Source organism: Drosophila virilis, chromosome 4, assembly GCF_030788295.1.
Source record: "Drosophila virilis strain 15010-1051.87 chromosome 4, Dvir_AGI_RSII-ME, whole genome shotgun sequence".
NCBI lineage: Eukaryota > Metazoa > Arthropoda > Insecta > Diptera > Drosophilidae > Drosophila > Drosophila virilis.
Window position 1 is genome coordinate 13,758,329 of NC_091546.1, and position 26,111 is coordinate 13,784,439.

The 26,111-nt window shown below is 39.9% G+C and overlaps 1 protein-coding gene across 7 annotated transcripts in view; it reads right to left on the reverse strand.

Moving 5' to 3' along the window:
• Nucleotides 1-26,111, reverse strand: part of fred (friend of echinoid) — a 130,778-nt gene that overhangs the window by 19,510 nt on the left and 85,157 nt on the right. For all 7 annotated transcript variants that reach the window (XM_032438190.2, XM_070209301.1, XM_070209300.1 and 4 more), the window contains 4 exons: nucleotides 23,380-23,640; nucleotides 22,541-22,737; nucleotides 3,562-5,793; nucleotides 2,541-3,116 (listed from right to left, as the gene is read on the reverse strand). In XM_032438190.2, the coding sequence (XP_032294081.1) occupies nucleotides 2,541-3,116; nucleotides 3,562-5,793; nucleotides 22,541-22,737; nucleotides 23,380-23,640 (3,266 nt within the window). The remainder of the gene's footprint in view (nucleotides 1-2,540; nucleotides 3,117-3,561; nucleotides 5,794-22,540; nucleotides 22,738-23,379; nucleotides 23,641-26,111) is intronic.

The window sequence follows — 26,111 nt, forward strand, 5'->3', positions numbered from 1 at the left end:
CAAAACATTTTTCTGGCCATGGCGCGTCCCTATTACGTCTGTCTGGGGGCTTTTTTACTTGACTATAATATAAAAACAAAAATAATTAAAACAAAAACTAGAAAAAAAACAACAACAACAATTTTTGCACAGCTTTTATACAAAAAACGTTTACCCCAGTTAGGAGCAGTTAGGAGCATTACGCTCTTGGAATATAATTAAAAACTGTTTAAGGCTTTTAAGCACATTTCGAAATGTGACCTTCATATGCTGCAAAACTCATATGGCTGCTGCTCTCTGGCATTTATTTTGCTTAGAAAAGCCTTTCAAATGACACTTTTGAAACTATATTTATAAATATGCTTAAGCAAAAATGTGGTATAGTATACCATTTAATTAAAGCTGATTGCAATTATTGAAGTATAAAAATATTTAATTGGACAATTAATGCATTTACTTTTCAAAGTGAAAAAGTGAAATACATATATATACACACAATATATATATATATTCAGTCTTAAACATGCTTGCTTTCTGAACAATTTTAGTAAATTAATAAAATAAGTGTTGGGTCGTGTTAAGCACATAAACTTTTGCAACACTGCTGTTTACCGAGCCGTTGTTTTACTTTAAATATTTACTTATGATCACATCCAACACCTATCCATCTAAGCTGGAACTTGTATCCTACTATAACCTCTGTCCTAAATGTTACTATGTTATTTTTACTAAGTAATATTTGACTTTGTGGAACGTTATCTAACACTTATCTATCTAAGCTGGACGTAGTTGCTAGATTGATGATTGACTGATTGATGGTGCTTATGCAGCTCCTGACCTAAATGTAAGTTTTCTAGTTTTGATATGTGCTTTTTACTTGGGATCAGCTTGTGAAATGTTACCCAATACTTTTCCGTTTAAGCTGCAAATTGTTAATTAATTAAATTTTAATTGATTGATGATACTTGGGTAACTCCTGTCTTAAATGTAAGCTATCTAAGCTACTAAAATCTAAGATCAACATGAAACGTTAACCAACACCAAAACATATGAGATGGAAGTTGATACTAGACTAATGATTAACTTATTATGGATACTTCTGTATACCCTGTCCTAGATTTGCATTTCTTTTTTACACAGCAACAGACCAGCCCTCTACTGAGAGTTCAACTGATATTAAATGAATGTAAATCTTTGAAAGTCTTTAGATTAAAACAGCATTAGTTTAAACATTTAAAGCTTTTCAATCTGAAATATTTTTGGTAAGCTTGTTATCTGACTTAATTGCTGTCTTTTATCTTAGGAATATTTAGTTGCTCTCTAAATCTTTCTAAAAAAAAAAAACGCTCTGAAATGACTACAATTTTGTCTTTGCTGCCCGCTCTTAATACTGTCTTATGCCCAGCTCTTTGTCAGATTATTTTCAGCTTTTTCTCCGTGTTTTTTTTTTGTCTCCATTTTATATGTCCATAGCTGCATTTAGTTTTCTTTCTTTAATTTATAGACTAGTTAGTAGCTGTCATGCGAGAGCTGAGTTCTTTTAATCTTAAAGATTTTCATTTGGCACAGCTTTAAGCCAATTTGATTGCTGTGAATCCAAGTGCTGGTGCCATTTAGTTTTTAATTGTCTTCGTGTTTGTTAGGCGCACTTCGAGTGGCAGCCACTTGAGGGGAGCAATACGAGAAAAAAAGTAAAATAACAAAAAGGGACGACTTTTGGCAACAATTTTATGAGCTGCAATTGCAATTGTGAAGGATGCTGCGACTGTTACGGCTTAAAGCCAATTAAAAACTTTCGAAGCTGAAGGAGATGCACAAAAGAAACGGCTAACGGTTTAATTCTCACTTAATTGGAATTACGCCGAAATGCTACACACAGGACACACACACACACACACACACACACACATACACGCACTCAAAGAGACGCACAGGACGCAGGACCCAGTGGACAAGCGAAACGGATAGTCCGGCTGATGATGTCATTTGGTTGCCAAGGCATTTGCGTTGTCCTCCAGCTGTAGCTGCTTATGCAGCACACACAATTTGCATGAAGCGTTGTAGATGGGGAGTGGGTGGCGATGGGTCGGTGGGCAGGATTACTGTATATGGACACTAGATTGACATGAAATGCAATTACGCCCAGAAAAAGCCAGCTCGAACTGGCGGCAGCAGCAACCAGAGGCGTCAAAATGGCCGCCATAAATCTGCGCATACCCCCAAAAAATACGACGCTTAATGAAGAAGCTGTCGTGCCCAATTTATCCATTAGAGATGGCCATTGGCCGTGCCTTATCTTCGGGTCCTAGAATTTCATACTTCCCCAAGAGCACGTGAAAGAAAGTATCCGAGAAATACCTAATATATCAAACTTGGCCCAGTATTTGATTACAGCTCATTCGCATCGATTAGTTGAACTATCGATGTGTATATGCTTACAAACTTGCTCGTGTCTGGCTCCGAAATTAAGGCACGCGCCCATCTCTGCCGCCACCACATCCCAGCCCAGCTCAGCCGCTCCCCCTTTAAGCTGTGTTTGTTGCGCCTAGCCGCCTACTTACACTCGCCATGCTGTCCAGCGGCGGTTGGCAGCACTTGATAGCTGTCGCCATCGATGCCAATGGCACTTGTCACATGATATCCATAGCCATTCGGATGCGGCTGCTGCTGGTAGAGTGCCTGAGCCTGGCATTTGGGCTGCGTCTGATACTGTTGCTGCTGCTGCTGTGTGTGCATCTCGCCCTGCTGCATGTTTAGCTGCTCGTCGGGATCGTGGAGGGCCGTTAGTGTTAGCTCCATGCCACCATCCAGCTGCTTGCTGTCCAGGCTGCCAGTCGGATAGTAGGGCGGCGGCGGTGGCGGCAGACCCGATTGCGACTGCTGTGGGTCTCCAGTTGCGGCCACCACCAGTGAGCCGCGTGATGCATCCATATCGAACTCCTTGGCGCCTTGGCTGGCGGCATTTGGTGTCGTTGTAGCAGCGGCCGCTGCCAGCTTCTTGGCCGCATGCGTGCGCCGGCAGCGACAGAAGGCGTAGAGCAGACCCAACAGCAGCACAAAGAACAGCCCCGCTATGATGATGGCCACCAGGACGGAGGTGGTAAGTGACGAGCTGTGCGGCATGTAGGATTTGCCAACTGCAACAAGAGAGAGAGAAAGAGAGAGAGAGAGAGTAGGGAGAGTTGTAGATTTATTGCTTGTCCGTGGAGAAAGGGCTATTTTAAAACAAGCGAGCTAGTTCCAAATTGTTGCACTTTAAGATGTTTAACACAATTTGATGGTCTTTGGTTCTATATTCTCCTCTGGCTATTATGTTTGATGAACTAGTTCCGATTTGTCACTCTCTAGCTTGAAAATGGCCAGATGAAGATAGCTCTATTTTAATATAAATGAACTTGTTCCGTATTTTGTGTTGTGAGCCTGACGAAGTTAGCTTTCGTTTAAGACTATGGAACTAGTTCTAAGTTCATTATCTAACTAGTTCACTTGAGTTATTACAACACATACAAAGATTATTATGTTTTGTTCAGTTGACTTTGGAACTAGTTCAATTGAATGATTTGGTTGTTAATTGTTACTTACTTTCCGCATTGGCATAGGCACCACAGTGCTCATGATTGGCTAACAGACACAGTTTGACGCGCACCACAGGACCCGGACCAGCTGTCTCCGCCAGCGCCATGGTGCGATCCTCGCCGAGCTGTCCGCTGCCTGGCCCTAAACTGCGTCCCGATGTGGTGGCCGTGGTGTAGTGTGCGGTGCGCGCTTTATGATTGATGACAGCCTCCTTGAAGGTAGTTTCACTGCCCGAGGGCGGCAGCGTCAGCGTCTCGACAATCTCCCACATGGGCACGGTGGCGTCGCGGGCAACCAGAGACTCGACGACAGCGATTAGGGATAGACAAGTGGCTGCCACATTGATGCCCAGCACATGGGAATTGGGATCATAGCTGACGTGCAGCGGCGGCGGTATCTTGCTCACCTTGGTGGTGGCCAGCACCTCATTCGAATAGCCAGATGTGCCCTTGGCATTCAACGCATAGACCTTGAACATGTAGCTCTGGTGCTGGTCCAGCGGCGCCAGCTTGCAGGGATTCTCGCGAAAGCAATTGAATTCGATCCATTCGTGGGCGCCCACCTGTGCGGACGAGCTGCTCACCTGATAGCTTGGCGTATACACATTCCCGGAGCACTCCGACAGCAGTTGCTCACGAGGCGTGGCCACGCGACGATAGCTGACCAAGTACTTGGTGCTCATGAGGCCGCCATTGAAGCCGGGCTGCCAGCTGAGCACCGCATAATTGTGTGCGACCTCGAGCACCTTCAAGGCGTTGGGCTTCTCCGGCGCGCCCTTCGGCTGCAGTCGGATCTGGGTGCGTATGGTGTCTAGTGGATTGACAGCCCGGCAGGTGTACTCCCCGTAATCCGAGTGCTGCAGATGGGCAATACGCAATATGGATGTATAGATGTCATTGCTCTCCATGCGTGTGCTAATCTCATAATGGCCATCGGAGGACATGGTCAGGGGCGAGGGATTGCTGCCGAATTGCCACTGAAACTCCGGCTTCGGATATGCCTGCACCTTGCACACCACCTCCGCCGACTCGCGCACATCGTACGCCACCTTATTGTACTGATGCAGGACAATCGGTTCGTGTTCGATGCGCAGATGCATCGAGGAGTTCGCCGAGTTCACATCGTTCTCGTAGAGGCAGGTGAAGAGACCGCGATCGCCGGGCAGCAGCTGATTGCCATTGGGACGCGCCTTGCCGCGGAAACGTAAAATACTTTGCACGGTCACAACGCCCCCGCCGGCATCAGTGGGCGTGGTGCGTATCTCGTAGAGCTTACGGGCAGGCAGAATCTCGGTGCCATCCTTGATCCAGCGTATATGGGGTGTCGGCTTCGCCTTGGCGCTGCACGTGACCGCATAGTCGACATCGCCCACACGTCGCGTCATGTGCTGCTGCAGCTTGGCCAGAAATTGCGGCGGCTGATGCACCTCCAGGACAATGGTGGCCATTTTCCCAATGCCCAGCTCGTTGACGGCATGACAATGATAGCGGCCCTCGCTGCCCAAATGGGCCTTCGGTATGGAGTATTGCGGTCCCTGGGCCAGAATCTTTTGCGTATTGCTCAGCTCGCCGTCCATGTCGCGGAACCAGCGATACTGCGGCACCGGCCAGCCGGGCGGATTGGCCGAACAGCTGAGCGTCACACCGTTGCCGACATGCACTACAGGCTTGTTGGGCGTTATGTATGCCTGGCCGGGACGATGGCGCACCAGCAGCGCCACCGTGGAATTACCCACGCCCTCAATGCGTTTCGAGTTGAAGGGCTGCATCAGATTCACGGAACGGCAAATATAATTGCCCGCATGCTCCGCCCGCACCGAGACCAGGGTGAGCAGTTCGCCGGCATAACGAAAGTCCGGAGCACCTTCCTTTAGCCATTCTATGGCAATCGGCGGCGGATTGGCGGTAACATTGCAACGCACCAGCACCGTTTCGCCCTCCTCGGCCTCGTGGGTCTTCGATTCAATGGTCACAATGGGCGCATAGAGTACATCCAATATGATGTCCTTCTCGCCGGTCTTGCCCAGACCGTTGTCCGCACTGCATGTATATTTGCCGGCATGGTGGCGACTCACACGATAGATCGTATGACTGGGCGTGGCACTCACATACTGGCCATTGCGTGACCAGCGTACATTCGACACCATCGGCTTGGCGTCCACGCGGCAATCCAGCTTGGCAATGTGATCGCGTTCGATGCGCAGAGGGTTCTGTGGTCCCACATCCACGCGTGGATAATCTGCAATAGAAACAGAGGGTCAGGGGTTGGGGTACAAGTGGGTTAATAGCGGTTCGCTTAAGACTCTGGGGTCAGCATACAAATAGTCAATTAAGGAGCCAAGTTTGGTTCGTTGGCTGCCTGCTTGAATGGGCCATTAACTTGCCAATAACCATTTTCAATTACACGACCACGCCGGATACTAGTACTCGCTGCCAACCCGGCTGCCAGGACATTCAGGTTGCAGCACATTGACGAGCAGCGTGACCCATCGACATTTTTAAATAATACCAATTTGAGGTATAACAGCCGCAACAACTACCAAATGGCCAGCTCTTGCCTATTACATTGTTCAAGTGCATTGGCCAAACGGTAGTGCACAGTGGTCGAAAGCTAACTATAATGTGTTAAAAATATTAGGACTGCTAAAGCCTATGAATAGCATGAATTTGATAAAGTGTAAGTATTTTTTCTTGGAATTTTTTATAAAAATACATTTTTTCTTAATATTTTTAAGTACCAAAATTACTTAGGAAAAATATTGTAAAGAAAAAAGACCCTTATTTATAAGTTATATGAATAAATTTGTATAAAAAAGAAAAATTCTTGAGTTCTACAAAAATCTTAAAAAAAAAATAATAGAATATAAAAAATATTTTTAAAAATATTTTTAAATTACCAAAAATATTACTTTTAGAAAATAAATAAAAGTTCTTACTGTAATTATTTAGGTTTGTTATAATCTTTTTTTTTTTTTATTAAATATGATAATAATTGAGACTTAAAATATTTTATAAGCAAGCGAATGTAGAAAAAAATACATATTTATATTAATTCAACCAATGTGCGTCGGCCCATTTTGCTTAAATGGCATCCTGGCAACGGTTGCCAGTTGTTGTTCGTATCAAATCGGTTTTCGGGATTGTTGGCCACTTGGCTGTTTAGTCAAGCGTAAGGCTAACAGGTCTTAACTATTGTTGTAGTCGTTGTTATTGTTGTTGTTGTTGTTGTTGTTTTAGTGCCAATTAACTTTGAAACGCTTTACTTTAATCACCCACTGACCAAATGCTTAAATGCCTATTGTTGTACATTGTTGTTTTTGTCCCACCAATTCCTAAAGTGCACAAAAATGCTCTAAGCCCGACCAGAATCGATGGAGGGTTGGGCAAAACGAGGAGATGGGGGCTTTTACATGTGGCAACGAAAAACTGCGTTGCTCGGTACCCAATTACGAGGTAACCAGCACATTAAAGCCGTCCAGTGTGTGTGTGTGTGTGTGCGTGTGTGTGCGCGTGTTGTGTGCTGGTGTGTGTAATTATAAAATAAAATTTAATGAGCAACGCTTGTCAGCGCACAAAATAAAAACGAAGTAAAAAATTCCAGTTTTGCATTTCAACACATGCTGCCTGGTGCCCAACTAGAGGGTACTGCGCCACACCCCCCACCCGCCTCCCTCTGTTGCTCATTTGCCAGCCCCTCTGGCATTTTCATGCCCAGCCAGCCATGCAGTTTCACGCTGAAGGGTGTTGCTGCCACGCCCATCCTAGTTAAGTCCCATGCCACAAAAAACTTGCTGACATTCGCCATGAAGTTTCCTGTGCAATTTTTCATTTTTCCCCGTTTTTTTTTTTTTTCAATTTTCTTGTGGTTTTTTTGTTGTTGTTATTTATGCGCCCGTGTTGAAGGTATCTTGATTTTGACACCTACTTGGTTAAGTTCAAGAGGCAGCTGTAAGCTGCTAAAGTTAATGAAAGTCCGTTTAAAGGTGATCAATCAGAATGGAAACATTTAATGCAGCATTACTTCAATATATGCTCACATGTGTTGGAAGTTAACAAATACATATGCCTTATAACAAATTTGATTTTTGACGTGTTAATTTCAAGAAAACAAAACTCTAGACAACCCGTGTCTGTCACAAAAAACTACTTAATTATTCTCTTCTTAATTTTCGTTAAAGCCGGAAGAATTTAAAAAAATATTGCCAACATTTGTTTAATCATATGCTGACTATATCAATACTCTTTCTATAATTTACCAAACGAGCCAGCAAAAATGTAACATAAAATATTTCTATACATATCATAAACTTTTTTATTATATCTATTAAAAATGTCTTTTGAAATATTTTCAAAATATAAATAAATATTTAAAACTACGAAAAAAACATTTACACTATCTAACTTTGATACACTTTTTTCTACTTTAATTCTTTTCTGGCATAAACTGTATATTCAAATAACATTTATTCCATTATATTCCATTGTTATTCCATTAATATTAACAGATGTTCCATTATGTTATAAAAAGATATTCCATTAACTTTAAATGTGTTCCGCTTTATGCTACTACTATATAATTTTTCAGTAAGTTTTTACCTTATTGTGTACCTTCTCTCATATCTGATTTAATTTTGTTATTTATTTTAAATATTTTTTTCAGAGTATTTTCTTTTTACCTTATTAAATAAAAAATGTTGTTTTTTTTTACATATATTCCCGTTGGTTTTTTTCGTTTTTAACAAGTTGGCAGCGCCGCATCGTGTTGCCAGCTTTGCTGCTGAATGTTCACATGCATGTTGCCACGCCCCGTCGCTAACTCCCCCCCGTGCCGCTGCTGGAATGCAGCAGCGCATTGTGATTTTCTGACTGGCTACATTAGTGCCATGAAATATGCGTCGCCTGCACCTGCACCTGCAACAGTGGAGCAGTGCCCCAACTGTACTCTCGCCCCGCGAACCCCTCTAAGCCCACTTGCTGTTCCCGAACCTTGTTACACGACCCAAACGAGGTCCTGGCTTCCGGCTAGGCGGCGTTAAATAAAATTGCGCGTTGCTCATACGCCGCGTGGTCGTTACTTATGCCCGTTGGCCATTTTGCAGCCAAATTAAATTATTTAACCCGGAACTGGGCCGAGTCGCGCGCCGTTTTTGTTGTTGTAGGCAGGATGTATCACACAACTGCTTGGAGTTATTTTAATGAGTCGAGTTTGCATTTGCTTAAAGCCGAGTGCGCTGCAGTCGCTGTAGCTCCGCCTACTTTTCCTCTGCCGCTTCCGCCCACGCCTCCGCCCACTTTGTCTTGGCCAAATTGAAAAGTTACAGCAGCAACAACAACGAGCATGAGCAGCAGATTGTATGGGGCGCGGGTCGCAGCAGCTGCTGTCGCGTACGTGTCACACAACACGTCACGTGACTTCCGCCGCGCGTGCTTGCAACACCTACATGCCTGTATGTAAATACCCCGCAGCCCGCAAATCGCTGGCTTTGGCCAACCCTTGCGATTGTTTATGCCCCGCCGTGACGCAGTCAAACATTGGCATAAATATTGAAACAATATTACGATGCATCCGCTTAAGTGCTCAAATTAAGCCTGCAGTTGGAATGTGAGAGGCTGCTGCCCAGCGGACGAACATGTTTAAAAACTTTGTTAAATAAACAAGAATTGTCCTCATTGAAAAGGTGGCAGACTAAATGTAATATTAATATATATTAATTTGTATGTAGTATGTTTGAACAACTTAACCACTATCGCGAGAAAAAGAAGTAACAATCAGATTGATTTATTCGTTTTGCAAATTTATCTAAAGGCAACATTAATCACCAGGCTAAGCAACGAACAATGACCGAAACCATAAACAAACAGCAAAGCCTTATGAAAATCGATAAAGTTTTGACCGAGTTATAGGGGTGGACAATTTTAAAGATTTTAACCTATGTCAATATAGGATAATTCGGGGAACCATCTTCACATGAATTTTGACCAAAAATAAGGTTGCCAGATTCAGATGCCAAGTTGATCTAGAGGCCAAACCATGAACAAAAAGCCAAGCCTTATGAAAATCAGTTGAGTTTTCACTAAGTTATAGGGGTTGGATATAATGACCTATGTCTATATAGGATAATTCAGGGAACAATTTTCACATGAATTTTGACCACAAATACTGTTGCCAGATTTAGATGCCAAATTGATCTAGAGGCCAAACCATGAACAAAAAGCCAAGCCAAATGAAAATCTGTTGAGTTTTCACTAAGTTATGGGGGTTGGAAATATAGACTTATGTCTATATAGGATAATTCGGGGAACCATTTTCACATGAGTTTTGACCAAAATTAGTGTTGCCAGATGTAGATGCCAAATTGATCTAGAGGGCAAACCATGAACAAAAAGCCAAGCCAAATGAAAATCAGTTGAGTTTTTACTAAGTTATGGGGCTTTGAAATATCGACCTATGTTTATATAGGATAATTCGGAGAATCATTTCCACATGAATTTAGATCAAAAATAATGTTGCCAGATTTAGATGGCAAATTGATCTAGAGGCCAAACCATGAACAAAAAGCCAAGCCAAATGAAAATCTGTTGAGTTTTCACTAAGTTATGGGGGTTGGAAATATGTCTATATAGGATAATTCGGGGAACCATTTTCACATGAATTTTGACCAAAAATAGTGTTGCCAGACTTAGATGCCAAATTGATCTAGAGGCCAAACCATGAACAAAAAGCCAAGCCTTATGAAAATCAGTTGAGTTTTCACTAAGTTATGGGGCTTTGAAATATCGACCTATGTTTATATAGGATAATTCGGGGAACCATTTTCACATGAATTTTGACCAAAAATAAGGTTGCCAGATTCAGATGCCAAGTTGATCTAGAGGCCAAACCATGAACAAAAAGCCAAGCCTTATGAAAATCAGTTGAGTTTTCACTAAGTTATAGGGGTTGGATATAATGACCTATGTCTATATAGGATAATTCAGGGAACAATTTTCACATGAATTTTGACCACAAATAGTGTTGCCAGATTTAGATGCCAAATTGATCTAGAGGCCAAACCATGAACAAAAAGCCAAGCCAAATGAAAATCTGTTGAGTTTTCACTAAGTTATGGGGGTTGGAAATATAGACTTATGTCTATATAGGATAATTCGGGGAACCATTTTCACATGAGTTTTGACCAAAATTAGTGTTGCCAGATGTAGATGCCAAATTGATCTAGAGGGCAAACCATGAACAAAAAGCCAAGCCAAATGAAAATCAGTTGAGTTTTTACTAAGTTATGGGGCTTTGAAATATCGACCTATGTTTATATAGGATAATTCGGAGAATCATTTCCACATGAATTTAGATCAAAAATAATGTTGCCAGATTTAGATGGCAAATTGATCTAGAGGCCAAACCATGAACAAAAAGCCAAGCCAAATGAAAATCTGTTGAGTTTTCACTAAGTTATGGGGGTTGGAAATATGTCTATATAGGATAATTCGGGGAACCATTTTCACATGAATTTTGACCAAAAATAGTGTTGCCAGACTTAGATGCCAAATTGATCTAGAGGCCAAACCATGAACAAAAAGCCAAGCCTTATGAAAATCAGTTGAGTTTTCACTAAGTTATGGGGCTTTGAAATATCGACCTATGTTTATATAGGATAATTCGGGGAACCATTTTCACATGAATTTTGACCAAAATTAGTGTTACCAGATTTAGATGCCAAATTGATCTAGAGGCCAAACCATGAACAAAAAGCCAAGCCAAATGAAAATCAGTTGAGTTTTCACTAAGTTATGGGGCTTTGAAATATCGACCTATGTTTATATAGGATAATTCGGGGAACCATTTTCACATGAATTTTGACCAAAAATAGTGTTGCCAGACTTAGATGCCAAATTGATCTAGAGGCCAAACCATGAACAAAAAGCCAAGCCAAATGAAAATCTGTTGAGTTTTCACTAAGTTATGGGGCTTTGAAATATCGACCTATGTTTATATACGATAATTCGGGGAACCATTTTCACATGAATTTTGACCAAAAATAATGTTGCCAGTCTTGGATGCCAAATTGATATAGAGGCCAAAACATGAACAAAAAGCCAAGCCAAATGAAAATCTGTTGAGTTTTCACTAAGCTGTGGGGGTTGGAAATATCGACTTATGTTTATATAGGATAATTCGGGGAACCATTTTCACATGAATTTTGACCAAAATTAGTGTTGCCAGATTTAGATGCCAAATTGATCTAGAGGCCAAACCATGAACAAAAAGCCAAGCCAAATGAAAATCTGTTGAGCTTTCACTAAGTTATGGGAGTTTGATATTTCGACCTATGTTTATATAGGATAATTCGGGGAACAATTTTCACATGAATTTTGACCACAAATAGTGTTGCCAGACTTAGATGCCGAATTGATCTAGAGGCCAAGCCATGAACAAAAAGCCAAGCCAAATGAAAGTCTGTTGAGTTTTCACTAAGTTATGGGGGCTGGAAATATAGTCTTATGTCTATATAGGATAATTCGGGGAACCATTTTCACATGAATTTTGACCAAAATTAGTGTTGCCAGATTTAGATGCCAAATTGATCTAGAGGCCAAACCATGAACAAAAAGCCAAGCCTTATAAAAATCAGTTGAGTTTTCACTAAGTTATGGGGCTTTGAAATATCGACCTAATTCGGGGAACCATTTTCACATGAATTTTGACCAAAATTAGTGTTGCCAGATTTAGATGCCAAATTGATCTAGAGGCCAAACCATGAACAAAAAGCCAAGCCAAATGAAAATCTGTTGAGTTTTCACTAAGTTATGGGGCTTTGAAATATCGACCTATGTTTATATAGGATAATTCGGGGAACCATTTTCACATGAATTTTGACCAAAATTAGTGTTGCCAGATTTAGATGCCAAATTGATCTAGACGCCAAACCATGAACAAAAAGTCAAGCCAAATGAAAATCAGTTGAGTTTTCACTAGGTTATGGGGCTTTGAAATATCGACCTATGTTTATATAGGATATTTCGGGGAACCATTTTCACATGAATTTTGACCAAAAATATTGTTGCCAGATTTAGATGCCAAATTGATCTAGAGGCCAACCATGAACAAAAAGCCAAGCCAAATGAAAATCTGTTGAGTTTTCACTAAGTTGTGGGGGTTGGAAATATCGACCTATGTTTATAAAGGATAATTCGGGGAACCATTTTCACATGAATTTTGACCAAAAATAATGTTGCCAGTCTTGGATGCCAAATTGATATAGAGGCCAAACCATGAACAAAAAGCCAAGCCAAATGAAAATCTGTTGAGTTTTCACTAAGTTATGGGGCTTTGAAATATCGACCTATGTTTATATAGGATAATTCGGGGAACCATTTTCACATGAATTTTGACCAAAATTAGTGTTGCCAGATTTAGATGCCAAATTGATCTAGAGGCCAAACCATGAACAAAAAGCCAAGCCAAATGAAAATCAGTTGAGTTTTCACTAAGTTATGGGGCTTTGAAATATCGACCTATGTTTATATAGGATAATTCGGGGAACCATTTTCACATGAATTTTGACCAAAATTAGTGTTGCCAGATTTAGATGCCAAATTGATCTAGAGGCCAAACCATGAACAAAAAGCCAAGCCAAATGAAAATCAGTTGAGTTTTTACTAAGTTATGGGGCTTTGAAATATCGACCTATGTTTATATAGGATAATTCGGGGAACCATTTTCACATGAATTTTGACCAAAAATAGTGTTGCCAGATTTAGATGCCAAATTGATCTAGAGGCCAAACCATGAACAAAAAGCCAAGCCAAATGAAAATCTGTTGAGTTTTCACTAAGTTATGGGGATTGGAAATATAGTCTTATGTCTATATAGGATAATTCGGGGAACCATTTTCACATGAATTTTGACCAAAATTAGTGTTGCCAGATTTAGATGCCAAATTGATCTAGAGGCCAAACCATGAACAAAAAGCCAAGCCAAATGAAAATCTGTTGAGTTTTCACTAAGTTATGGGAGTTTGATATTTCGACCTATGTTTATATAGGATAATTCGGGGAACCATTTTCACATGAATTTTGACCAAAAATAATGTTGCCAGTCTTGGATGCCAAATTGATATAGAGGCCAAACCATGAACAAAAAGCCAAGCCAAATGAAAATCTGTTGAGTTTTCACTAAGTTATGGGGGTTGGAAATATAGACTTATGTCTATATAGGATAATTCGGGGAACCATTTTCACATGAATTTTGACCAAAATTAGTGTTGCCAGATTTAGATGCCAAATTGATCTAGAGGCCAAACCATGAACAAAAAGCCAAGCCAAATGAAAATCTGTTGAGTTTTCACTAAGTTATGGGGGTTGGAAATATAGACTTATGTCTATATAGGATAATTCGGGGAACCATTTTCACATGAATTTTGACCAAAATTAGTGTTGCCAGATTTAGATGCCAAATTGATCTAGAGGCCAAACCATGAACAAAAAGCCAAGCCAAATGAAAATCTGTTGAGTTTTCACTAAGTTATGGGAGTTTGATATTTCGACCTATGTCTATATAGGATACCAGAGGATATATCCCTCTTATTCTCTCAAATATATATAACTGTTCCCAAAAAATAATTAAATCTCATTTCTACCGTGGATGCTAGGGATTAGCCTTCAAGTGCACCTTAATCAGATTAGTGAAAATATCTGTTACCTAGTTCTTACGTGTTGGGCTGTACATCAGTGAGTCAGTAAGTCAATCAGTCAGTCAGGAAAAACTGTTTTATATACAGAGCCTGTATTATAATATATACATATATATATATATATATATATATATATATATATAGACAAACACGAATACATAAAGGACTGCATATATTGTAGTTGCTCGCATATAGGCTCTTTTGCGCATATGAACTGAGCTTTCAATGCTGTCAGTCAGGCGGTTTTTTGTTCTGCGATTGTCAGCAACCTTTTGGCAAGTGCACTAGTGACAGGTTGCCCGAACGGGGTCCAAACCAACCCAATAACAGCTCAGCACCAGCAGCGCGCGGTCGCTCATTTTTATCCATGTTAATCGAGCGCTTGCATTGCTTATAAAAAGTGTTGCCTACTTTTTTGGGCCGCAACAAGCTGGCATTGCACTTGTGTGCATTGGTCCATAGGTGTCATATGTAGGGCCATTGAAGTTAATTGAATTGGCTTTACGTTGTAACAGACGCAGATACAACAAATGCAACAAAACTTTCAGTCGACACTTGCGGTTGCACACACTCACACGCACACACAATGCATGATCAAGTTGGTTTTTTTTGTGGGTGGCTTTTGGTCGCTTGCTGCAAGTTAATTGAAAGCGGGCAGCAATTAATTTGCTTTGTCGCAAAAGCTGTTAAGTTCCTCCCAAACAGCACAACCTCCCCCACCACTCTCAAACAGCTGCTGTAAAGAAAAACATTTCACAAAGTTTTTCATAGATAATTTGCGCTTTGGCGACTTAAGCGCTGGCTTAAAGCTCCGGTAGCTGAAATTTCAGCTAAAGGTGAAAACAATGTTGCATTCATTTAAATTGCCAGCACCCAAACTGGGCCAGGACGAGGCGCAGGACAACAAGCTGAACTGCTCGCGGCCAACACAAACTTCAAATCAGCTTAAGGTAAACAGGCAGACAGAGCTGAGAGCTGAGAGCCAAGACAAAAAGCAAAGCGCTCTTGGCTCAAATCTTAAAGCATAACAGCCAGGACGTGGCCAGGATATGGCCAAGGACTGCAAGCAGACTCCTTGAAGCTGTGCCACTGTCCGCATTTCTTTTGTGGTGCCTTAGCTGCTATGCAAATGTGTCCTGGCACCCAGAATGCAGGCTGCCTGGGTGGTTAGGATGCCAACACTGACACTAATTGCAATTGTGTGCGGCATTAGCACGTGTCTGTATCGCTCCCTTAGGCTACCTGCCGCCTCGTACTCTCCATTTGCGTGCTGGCAAAAAGCTTTTTGTGCTGGCACATTTTGTCCTTTGGTTTTTTGGCACTTTGCCTTTTGCCTTTGGCAGCGGCATAATCAAAAAGGACAAGCCACAGACCCCCAACGCTTCAGGCTCACACACACACACAGGCTCCGATATTGGCAAGCAATAACAGGCGAGATGGCAGCCGGATACTTGCAGCTCCTTGTTGTTGTTTCTGTTCGGCTCGTTCTTGTTGTTGTTATAGTTTAGCCGCCTCAAGGATGTAAGCCAAAAAATTTCGTTAGCCAGGGTGTCGTGCAGTTGTTGTACAGTGGCATCAATTATTCAATCACAGCGCACAAATTTCAGCTGTCAAGGGTTTATTTGATTTATCTAAATCACTTAGATTCGATTTGATTTGCAATCGATAAATAATCGATAAGCTATGAGCAGATTACGAAGCCTATGAATACATTTCCCTTGAACTTCTGATAAAATCTTGTTAAAAGCTTTTTTCTAGTAGAATTACGTATATAGAGCTTTTAAGCCGTTTAACAAAATTGTAGGTTTAATATAACTCACAAGTGAACGGAATCGTGGAATTTTTTATTAGTATATCTATTTTTCCTTTTCTTGTAATTTTATTTATAGCATTAGCATAGGAAATTTATTTAAATTTCCAAAAATTTTTCTTCGAAAAGAACAAATATTCAGAGGCTCTAGCTATTTAGATCTAAAAGAACACATTTTGTTATCGATTGCTTGGAAACGGGGAAACTTATTGAATATCGGAAATAAACTTACACTGCGCGGGCATTTAAAGTTCTTATGAGTCTCCAGCGCTTAAAGGATCTGAGTCCGGCACGTTTGTATATTAGGACGGACAGATGGAGGTAAAGACGGAGAAGGCTAGATCGACTCGGCTATTTGTGCTGATCAAAAATATGTATAGTTTATGAGGGCGAAAATGCTTTCTCCTGCCTGTTAGATTGCACAGATATATTATAACGTTCTCATTAATTTTCTGTGCGTTCACTGTATACAAATAGAATACTCTATATATTTAATCACACTTAAGATAAAAACTTCTTATATTATAGACAAATTGTTGTCTTGAACAGAAGTGTTCCTAATTATTGTTCTATAAAAGATATACTTTTTAATTAATTTAAGTACTTGTTAAAATTGAATTTAACACATATTAAATAGCATCTTTATCTAGCTACAATACAATATGTATATAGATTTAACTCGATATATATCGACCACAAATAATTGTTTGACCATTAGCCCTTTGAAACAAAAACACGGGAATGATTAATTTTTTACGATATTTTTTTAAATTTCTAATTGCTTAACTCGCTTTTAGCATTTCACTCATGTCCCACAACTATCGATAAGTAATCGCGCATCGATAGGCATGCACTTTTAATCGAATCAAAGCGCTTTATGCAAATATTTGACCAGGGAATCAAAATGGAATTTGCTTGCACTTGGCTGCTGTCGCATTGGTTTTGTGCCAAGGAATTTCACGCTAATGCGCATTATTGTCAGAGATGCTGGCGATGCCACAGCTTGAATTTGCATGCCACCTGAGTAGGTGATGTTCGCACGGCCCTCCAACCGCGCTGGCAGCAGCATCTCGCTGCGTTTTTTGTTTTTTTGTTTTGTATTCAAATTGAAATGTCTTTTCAACGGCTTTGCTTTCCACTTCAGCAGGCCACGACACATGAGTTCTGTTTGTCTTCGTCGCCAGCGACTTTTTGGCCAAGGACTCGTATGTCAAGCGGATGAAGGAGCGGCGGCCTAGCGGGGCAGCGCGTGGCATGCAGCAAATGGAGGCAGGCTTTATTACGTGAGCTGCATGCAACTGCACAAAAGTCACGCGCCATGCACAGGCAATCACACCCACAACAACAGCAGCGCACGTACACACACACACACACACACAGACAGACACAAACACACACATACGTTTATATTTGAATTTCTAGTGCCCGAACAGCTGCAAGTCGCGTTGGCGGCAACTGAAAATATGTGAAAACGTGCCACGCACGTGTGTGCCGCCAAAAAACTGTGCCAAGTTGATGCTGCCACGCGTCGCTTTTAGTATTCGTTCTTGTTTTGAGCTCTAGTTAAATACCCTTCCTCAGGACATTTATGTTTTGTCACGGTATATGCAACCTTAATTGGTAGTACAAATCTACATTTATATAAATATTCATAGAGTATATACAAATATTCTTGGTGCCATCAGGAAATGAGCATTCATATATAAATTGAAGCCAAAAATTTGCCTTTAAATTTGTTCCCTCATTATTTCACCCTCAATTTGAATACTCACAATCTAAATATGTTTTGACTTTAATTGCAATTTAAAATTAACTTTAAATTGTCTCTTACTTTTAAAGCATATTCCTTGTGGAAAGGCGCACGCTTTCGCGGCTGAATGACCCAACTTAATATCAGATTAAAGTTTTTGGCCGGTGCGCAGTTAATTTATTATCAATAAATCAAGTATACGTGCCTATGGGCGAGCAATAGTTAGGTGCAAATTATCATCGTGTATTATTTAAATTCGAATTTATTTAATGGGCCAAAATGGTTTGAACCCGGAATCTCAGCATTAAAAACATTTCATTGATCTTTGAACCCCCTCAATAATTCTAATATCAATAAGCGCGGCAAATTTAATTTTAATTTTCAAATTTTAGGTCTGTGACCTGCGAATAGCGCCTGTTTTGTGTGTCCCACTTTTATTTTCTAATATACAGTATCTTCTCAAGGGTGTTTCAATTTTCATAAGCCCGAAAAGCAGTTCCAACTTGTTCTCGTGGTGGTTGTTGTTGGTTTTGCCTGTTATTCTGTTGGCGATGCGTGGACACGTTGCGTATGCGCAATTCGCCAGACGGGCTTTCAGAGCGGCATCTCTCTAATTTCACAGTTTCAATCATATTTGCAGTGTGCGCTCAAGAGTATGCAACACTTTTTGATTTGCCAGCTACGCTTGTGTGTCGAGTGAAGGAGCGTTGCGAGGGAGGAGACCAAAAATTTTAATAATTTCATTTGAGGATTTTCGCATGTTATAAAACACTCAGCACTCGATGACGTTGACGACATGACGCATTGGGAGTTTATTTTTCTTGAAATGCTAGAGAATGTTCTTTTTTTCTTTTTCATTTTCTATTTCGTAGATTTGTTTTTTTGCCCGTTTGTTTTGCTGGTTGTTTTCTTTTTTTGGCTACGCTGGCCCATAAATCAATCAAATGCAGGCACAACACGCAATGCACACAAAGATCAACAGCAGAAGCGGCAGCAGCAGCAGCGAGTGAGGGTGAGCCAAGGGGGCGACAGGGCCCGAGTTGGGTACGTGAGCTGGGGCTAAAGGCTACCCGTTTCACATGCTCGGCATCACATTGGCAAGAATCCATGCAAACATTTTCAATTAAAAATTGCTCTGCCATTTGTCAGCACGCTTTGGCACAGCTGTGTGTGTGGGTGAGTGGGGGTGTGGGTGTGCGTGCGGCTTTGTGTGTGTGTGTGTGTGTGTGTGTGTGTGTGTGGGTGAGTGAGACAGCGTATGTCGTGCCTTTCGTTCTGTATCTGTGTCTAATATTGCCAATTGCTTATCCATCACAATCACAGTCAAGCATTAGACATCAGACAACGTCGTCTTTGCTAGTCGAATGCATTCATATCTATCTTCTAGCGGCCCAGTGCTTGCCAAACGGTATGCGGCTGCAAAACTGTGCTTAAATGTGAGCTTGCCAAAGTTACTGTATAGACTTTAAGCTTTTCTGTTTTCTTGTGGAAACTTTTTGAACGTATATAACCCAATTAAATTGTTTACTCACGACTCCCACTGCAAAAATCAATTTGTACTACAGCATACAGAGCCTCTCAAACTGTAACAGGCTCTATAACATGTGCCTGGGTACTAACTAGTCCGGGCCAATGCGATGTTCAAAATGGTGAACTGCGCTCTAAATTCAATTGTTGTTAAACGTCTTGGCCAGGTTGTGGTCCCCGGGCTGTCCAGTGCCCAAAAGGCAGGGGCACTCATTGTGGCCGGCATAAAACACATTTGGCTGCCAGCTAAATGCACCTTGGAGGCACTTTTGACTTTGGCTCATGGCCCAAGCACACATTATGGCCAATGCCCTGTCTGTGAATGTGTGTGTGTGTGTGTGTGTGTGTGTGGACTACATTCTATGCCTTTATTTGCTGCTGCTGCTGCTGCTGTGGCCTATGCTGCTAATGGATTTTAAATGAGCATCATAAATACTAAACCCGAAATTGCTCCAACGCCCACACACACACACACACACAAACACATACACACACACAGATAGAAGTCGCTCTCTCTTTCTGTCTCTCTCTCTCTCTCTCTTCCTCGTTTAGTTTAACAAGACGCTTTGCTTTCAGTCCTAACTTGGCCTTCAGCTTGAATGAGAATTCGCTGTCTGTTTGGTTTTTCTCATATTCTCCACTTGCTTATTGTCATTTATTGTTGTTTTGTGCTTTTGTCCAATTGTGTCTGCAACATGTATGGAAAGAGTTAGGCTCCAAACATTTAGCCAGCTTTCTGTAATACCTTTTTATGCCGCTTAAGTGTGCCTTCAAATTTGTCATTAAGTTTGTAACGTCTCAACGGATTATTTTCACAGTTTCTTTCATTTGCATAATTTTGCGTCTTACGTCTTAAGCTGCTGCTGTTTTAATTTTAGCTAATTTATTGTTACTTTTATTTTACTGAGATTTTAGTCTTTGGGTGTGTAGTTTAATACACTTTAAGTGCGAACTACTCGCTCAGCTTTAAAGCTATCGTCTTGAAACTTTGCATATGCTCACTATGCTCCTTACATATATGCGAAACTCTCACAAAATCGGTCGACTATATCATAAAGCTGCCTAAGTAAAGCTCGATCGAACAGTAGGTACTGCAAAATGTGGCAATGTCGACAAGGGTATTAAATCTACGGCGAGCCGAAGACATCCTACTTTCCTACATAACTTAAGTCCAGGCTAAACTTTAACTTGAATATATTATTTAGTTTGTTTTTTTTTTTTATATATTTTGTTTAAATTGCAATAATTTCCTACACAGCCTGACAGCGAATTATATTGTATGTGTTTTGTTATTGTATTATTTTGTTTTTATAAAAAAATAATATTGAGCTGGTTTTACTTAGTTTAGTCTAACTGGCATTTTGTTTGTGCTAGTTCGCCTTTTTCTTGGGTAGTTGTTTTGGCTTTTGGTTTCGCTGCTGTGCCAAATGCCAAGGACTATAAATATTTGTTACGCTGACGTTACGAGTGCGCTGCATGTGACACAAACACACACACTCACACACACATACACACACACTGCTGTTGTTGTTGTTGTGTGTGTCTACTTTTGTGTCTACAAATCCGGCGTGTAGCATAAAAATGACTGCAATTTATGTTTTCCTATGAATATATTTGCGCGCCCCATCGCATCGTACACACACACACACACACACACACACACACACACACACATAGATACTCCACACTCCAGTTTCCTGGCAACAACAGCGGCAAAACGCTGAATATCCTAACTGTTACTCTATGTGATTGCATAAATTTTATGCAGATTTCAATTGCTGTCATTTTTAGTGATTTTTTATTAAATGCAACTAAAGTGACAAGATTATTGCGCATACGCAGCGTGGGCCGATGCATGAAATTTAATAATGTTAAAATGATAAAGCGGTTAAAACGGTTGCCATGTGCACACACACACACACACACACACACACACACACACTCGAACACACCCTCTCACTGCCTGCCCGTTACCCAAAAGACTTGTCAGCTAATATAACAGCTTGAGACTTGAGTCGCCTTCGTTGCCGCAGGAGCAGCTTTTGTTGTGCTGTGGAAACCAATAACTAACAATCAACTGCTGAGTGTGTATCAGTGTGTGCGTGTGTGTGCCAGTGTGTGCGTGTGTGTGAGCCAGACACTTTATGGGTCTGTCATGTGCGCGGCTTTTGGGTCACGTTGATCATGCGACAACTGGACGGGCAACATTTGTTCAACAAACTGCAGCATTTAATTACAAAAAGTGACAAAGAGCACGAGGAACAAGAAAGAAACCAAAAGAGAAACACAGAAAGCGTGGGAGAAGGATTAAGAGAAAGTGCAAGCTAGCAAAATATTGCATAGAGAAGGAATTGAATTAAACGAATATATAACAAAATCGAAATAAGCTTAATTATGCAAACATTTTAAAATTATGAATATATAAAGAAAAATATATTTTTCTTAAAACCTTTTTAAAATGTTCGTAACACTTTTATTCGATTGAATCGATAAATATCGATATCTTTACTTTTCAGCAAATCTATGATTAATGCTTATTAAAAAGCAAAAGGATACTAATGAAGGTAATCAAATAAACTTTTCGAGAGATATTTCATTTTAAAATAAATTGTAATTTAAAGCATTTAGTAACTATCGATAACGATAAATACAGTCGATAGTAGAACTGGAGATGGCCTTATGGCTATCGATCATTTTTGTAGGCACAAGTTCCCAACCTATTACCCAAAGTGTAGTAATACAAACAACATTTAGAGTCCAGGAACCTTTCTTTCAAACTTGAACCAGATGTTCCGAGAAATTCTTCAATTTAAAGGGTATAAATACACTTATGTTTATAAATACAGCTGGAAGGTTCACAGATTCATAGCGCATTTAAGTTTTTATGTCCATGTCTAATTGCTTGTCAGACAAATAAGAATCCATAAGAGTTACTACCAGCTATACTGAAATATTTCTAAAACCCACTGGCTTTATATATCATCTGGCTACGTAAATATGGCTTACTTCATAACATAGCCACAACAAAATTGTAAGAACCACTAAAAAGCAGAAAAAGCGAAAATTCTCAAAATCGCAGGACAGGTCATAAATTTTAGGGCTATGGCAGGCCGTTCTTTCCCGTTCTTTTTGTTTTTTGTTTTTTTTTTGCTTGGCTCCATTTCGTACCATTTGAGTTCTTGAGCACCCCGCCTAGTTCCCCCATACTCACAGTTGACATTCAGTGTGACGCTCGTCTCCAGCGTATGTCCCTCGGGCATGGCACGATTCCAAACGACGCATATGTACTTGGCACCATCGTCGGCCCGTCTGGGCAGTATCTGCAGTGTGGCATTTGTGTAGTGGTTCTTGGAGCCGCCCTTTAGCGCATACGACTGCAATGGCACTTTGCTGCCCTCGCGGAACCAGCTGCAATCATACGAAAAGAAAGATAGTCCAAGTGAGTGAGAGCGAGAGTGAGGCGCATGGAGATTCGGAGAAGGACAGCGATTTAGTGGCGAATAAAAAGAACTGCATGTGCCGGCTGGGATTATTAATGAAGGCGACCAGTTAAGTGATTTACTTGCCGCCGGATGTGCTTAAAACTGTAGCTGACCACAGCGGCGACGACAGCTGTGAACCCAAAAATGTATAAAAAATATTCACAAATATAAAAAAAAATTTAACTATGCAAAGCCGAAGTTAAAACACTCTCACAGACATATCAAGCTTACTAAGAATAAGTTACTTTGATTTTTTGTTATAAATTTAAATTAAAAATGTAATCAAAATAACAGCAATGTTAATGTAACTGTTACAGAGGCTGTTACCGTTCCTGTTACAAATACTGTGACTGTCTCTGTTCACTAATAATATAGTAACTCTTAATGATATTGAAACTGCTACGTTAACATTCACTGTTACTGTTATTGTTACTGTTGCTGTTGCTGTTACTGTTAACATTACAAATTCAGATATATATATCCAAAACCTCTGCAGGTTTTTCCCTAAAAAGGATTAATGTTCTCGCAAAACTGTAACGTTGAATTTAAATTTATTATGCTTCCTTACGTTATCGTGGGATCCGGTGAGCCGCCGATGCTGCTGCAGGTCAACTCGAGTGGTTTCTCCTCGGTGGCCACCGCAATATTGCCGGGCGTCACCATGGGCGGATGTGGTGCTGTTAGCACGGTCACATTGTAAAACTCCTGATGCACATCGGCGCCGGTGCCTTTGGCCTTGATGCGGCACTCAAACCGTCCATTGTCCCGATTGTAGGAGGTGTTCTTAATTTGCAGATCGTAAAGGCCGCGACCCGGCCGAAAGTCAAGTCTGCAAAGGGCGAAGAGAAAATGAATTTGTTAGATGTTTGGGTGGGTTTATAAGGCGTGAAGCTAAAAAAAAATGTTTTCAACTTTATGTAAATTAACTGCGGACATACTTTGTTAATTTACATAGCTTTTTGTGTATTGTATTTGCGTGGGTTTAAAGAGAATTCAAGTTGTTTCTTATAGAAATATAAAGTCTTTCGGAGTTTTTTTATTGCTTCTGTAAAGCTGTTTAGCATGTTAATTTATTGACATACATTTTATAAGCTAAAATCGCCTGACATAAAAATACATAAATATTGTTTCCTATTTATAAATAAAACCATTTTTATAGTTAGGCAATCATTTGACGTCCATTTAGTTGAATATTTCTGTTAGTTACAAATTTGGTGCCCCTTCAGAACTAACTAACTAATCGTTGAGAGCTTCTCCAAGTCAAGAGTCAGAGAGTTCTCCTCATTAAAGTGCTTGCCTTGCCACGTTTTCGATCCTGTTCCTGTTGCCTGTTCTGCTGTCCCTTGTCCAGCTGTTTTTTTTTTTATTTGTACTTTTCAGTTTGTTGTTTGTTTTTTTTTTGTTGTGCCTTGGCTTTTGTGTAAAGCATTTGGTTTCCGCGTGGCTTAAGAGGAGGTTAGCGAGCGGCCGCGAAACGAAATGAAAAATGCTCATGGCAAATTAAGCGTCGAACTCATTTTTGTAAATTTATTAGCTTAATTTTGAGCGGATGGGAAAGGGGGCGTACAGCTTCTCGGTTGCCATGGAGCAGGCAGCCACATTACATTTTGATTAATTTAACATATTTTCTTCTTTTTTTTCCACTTATTTTTCTCTGGCCATGGTATTTGCTACCTGGCAATGGAAAGCGCGAGCAAATGGGATGTACACTTAAAGAAAAGGACGAGTCTGTGATACTCAAATAAATTGCATACGTCAAAATCCCTGTGGTAAACCTTAGTCCGAAACAGAAATTCTTATATTGGAGCTTTGCCTAATTTGGCCGAACTCGAAATAAATAAAAATAAATAAATAAATTTTAGCTTTACTTAAACATAGTTTATTCATATGTTATGCATGCAAAGTCTTATTGTATGCAGTTTTTGACTAAAATCTAATTAAATTTAGTTTCATTTAAATATATTTTAATATAATACAATTCATATAATTAAGTTTTACACGTTAGGTTACTATAAAAAAATATATTTCAATTTATTATTTTCACTTAACGGCTACTTTTGTTGAGTACATTCAGATTTGCTTCCCGAATATGAACTAATTTATCTAACTGTTGCGGTCGCTTAGCAAACTTCGCTTTGAGAGAGTTTGAGTCAAAATTGAGTGAAGTTTGAGCTGCGTCAGCAATTATGCGTGGGATAGTACTCTGATGGGAACATTGACAGTGGCGTGATATTTAGGGTGAATTGTTTATGTCTACCAAAGGGGGACAGTTTGATCTTGACCAATGTCGATGTTATCACCAGGCTCTTTGTTTACAATATTAGAAATGTTTATAGTTGTGCTTATGCTTATGTGCTAAGTTATGTTAAAGGGTGGGTGCGACTATGGATATGTCACTCCCCCAACCATTAGAAAAGTGCCTGTCCTCAGGTGTTTAAGTTTGGATATAGTGTAACATTTTCTTCTTTTAGAATTGGTATATCTCCTATTATTGTAGGTGTTTCTTCTACTTTGGGTTTTTTATATTTTATAATTAATTTCTTAGGTATGCTTTTGAACTTATATGTCAAATACAGTGTTAAACTTATTAATATGATTACAAATATGGTTATTGTAATTATCTGGAATACATTGTTAAATTTTGTATGTGCATTTATAATTTGTTTCGTTTGTACAAACGAAAGTGGTTCTAATTTTATAACATCATTGCTTACGTAAATGCTTTGAGTATAATCTAACATATTGTTTGAAATTGAAATTTCATTAATTTGCAATGAACAATTAAAGATTTTTATTATATTGTTTCCTTCTATTGTTATTTCGTTATTTATACAATTATGGTTTAATATAGTTTTTGGTAAATTCCAAGTTAAAATTATATTTGGTTCTATGTAGTTGATTTGAAAATTTTGCAAAATTTTAGTATAACTACATTCTGATGTTATTTGGTTTAAAATTCCTGTTAAACATTCATTATTAATTAATTTTTTTGTTTCTCTGCTATAAACTTTTTTATCTTGGGTAAAATATTTTTCATGAGCTATTTCTGTCAAAATATTATTATTTTCATCCGGGTATGGAATTATTTCGAATACCGGGCTTTTTATTATTTCTCGAGGAATATGGGATATTATCAGTATTTCGTTTGTATCTGATTTAAACCAAGTGGAAGTTTTTGTATTCAACAATTTCTCAGAATTAACATGCAACAAATAGTCATGTTTTAGTAATTTTGGGTTAAAAATTCCTAATCTTGTGAGCTGCATTCCCATCTCAATGTCTTCTATATATTCTGTAAAG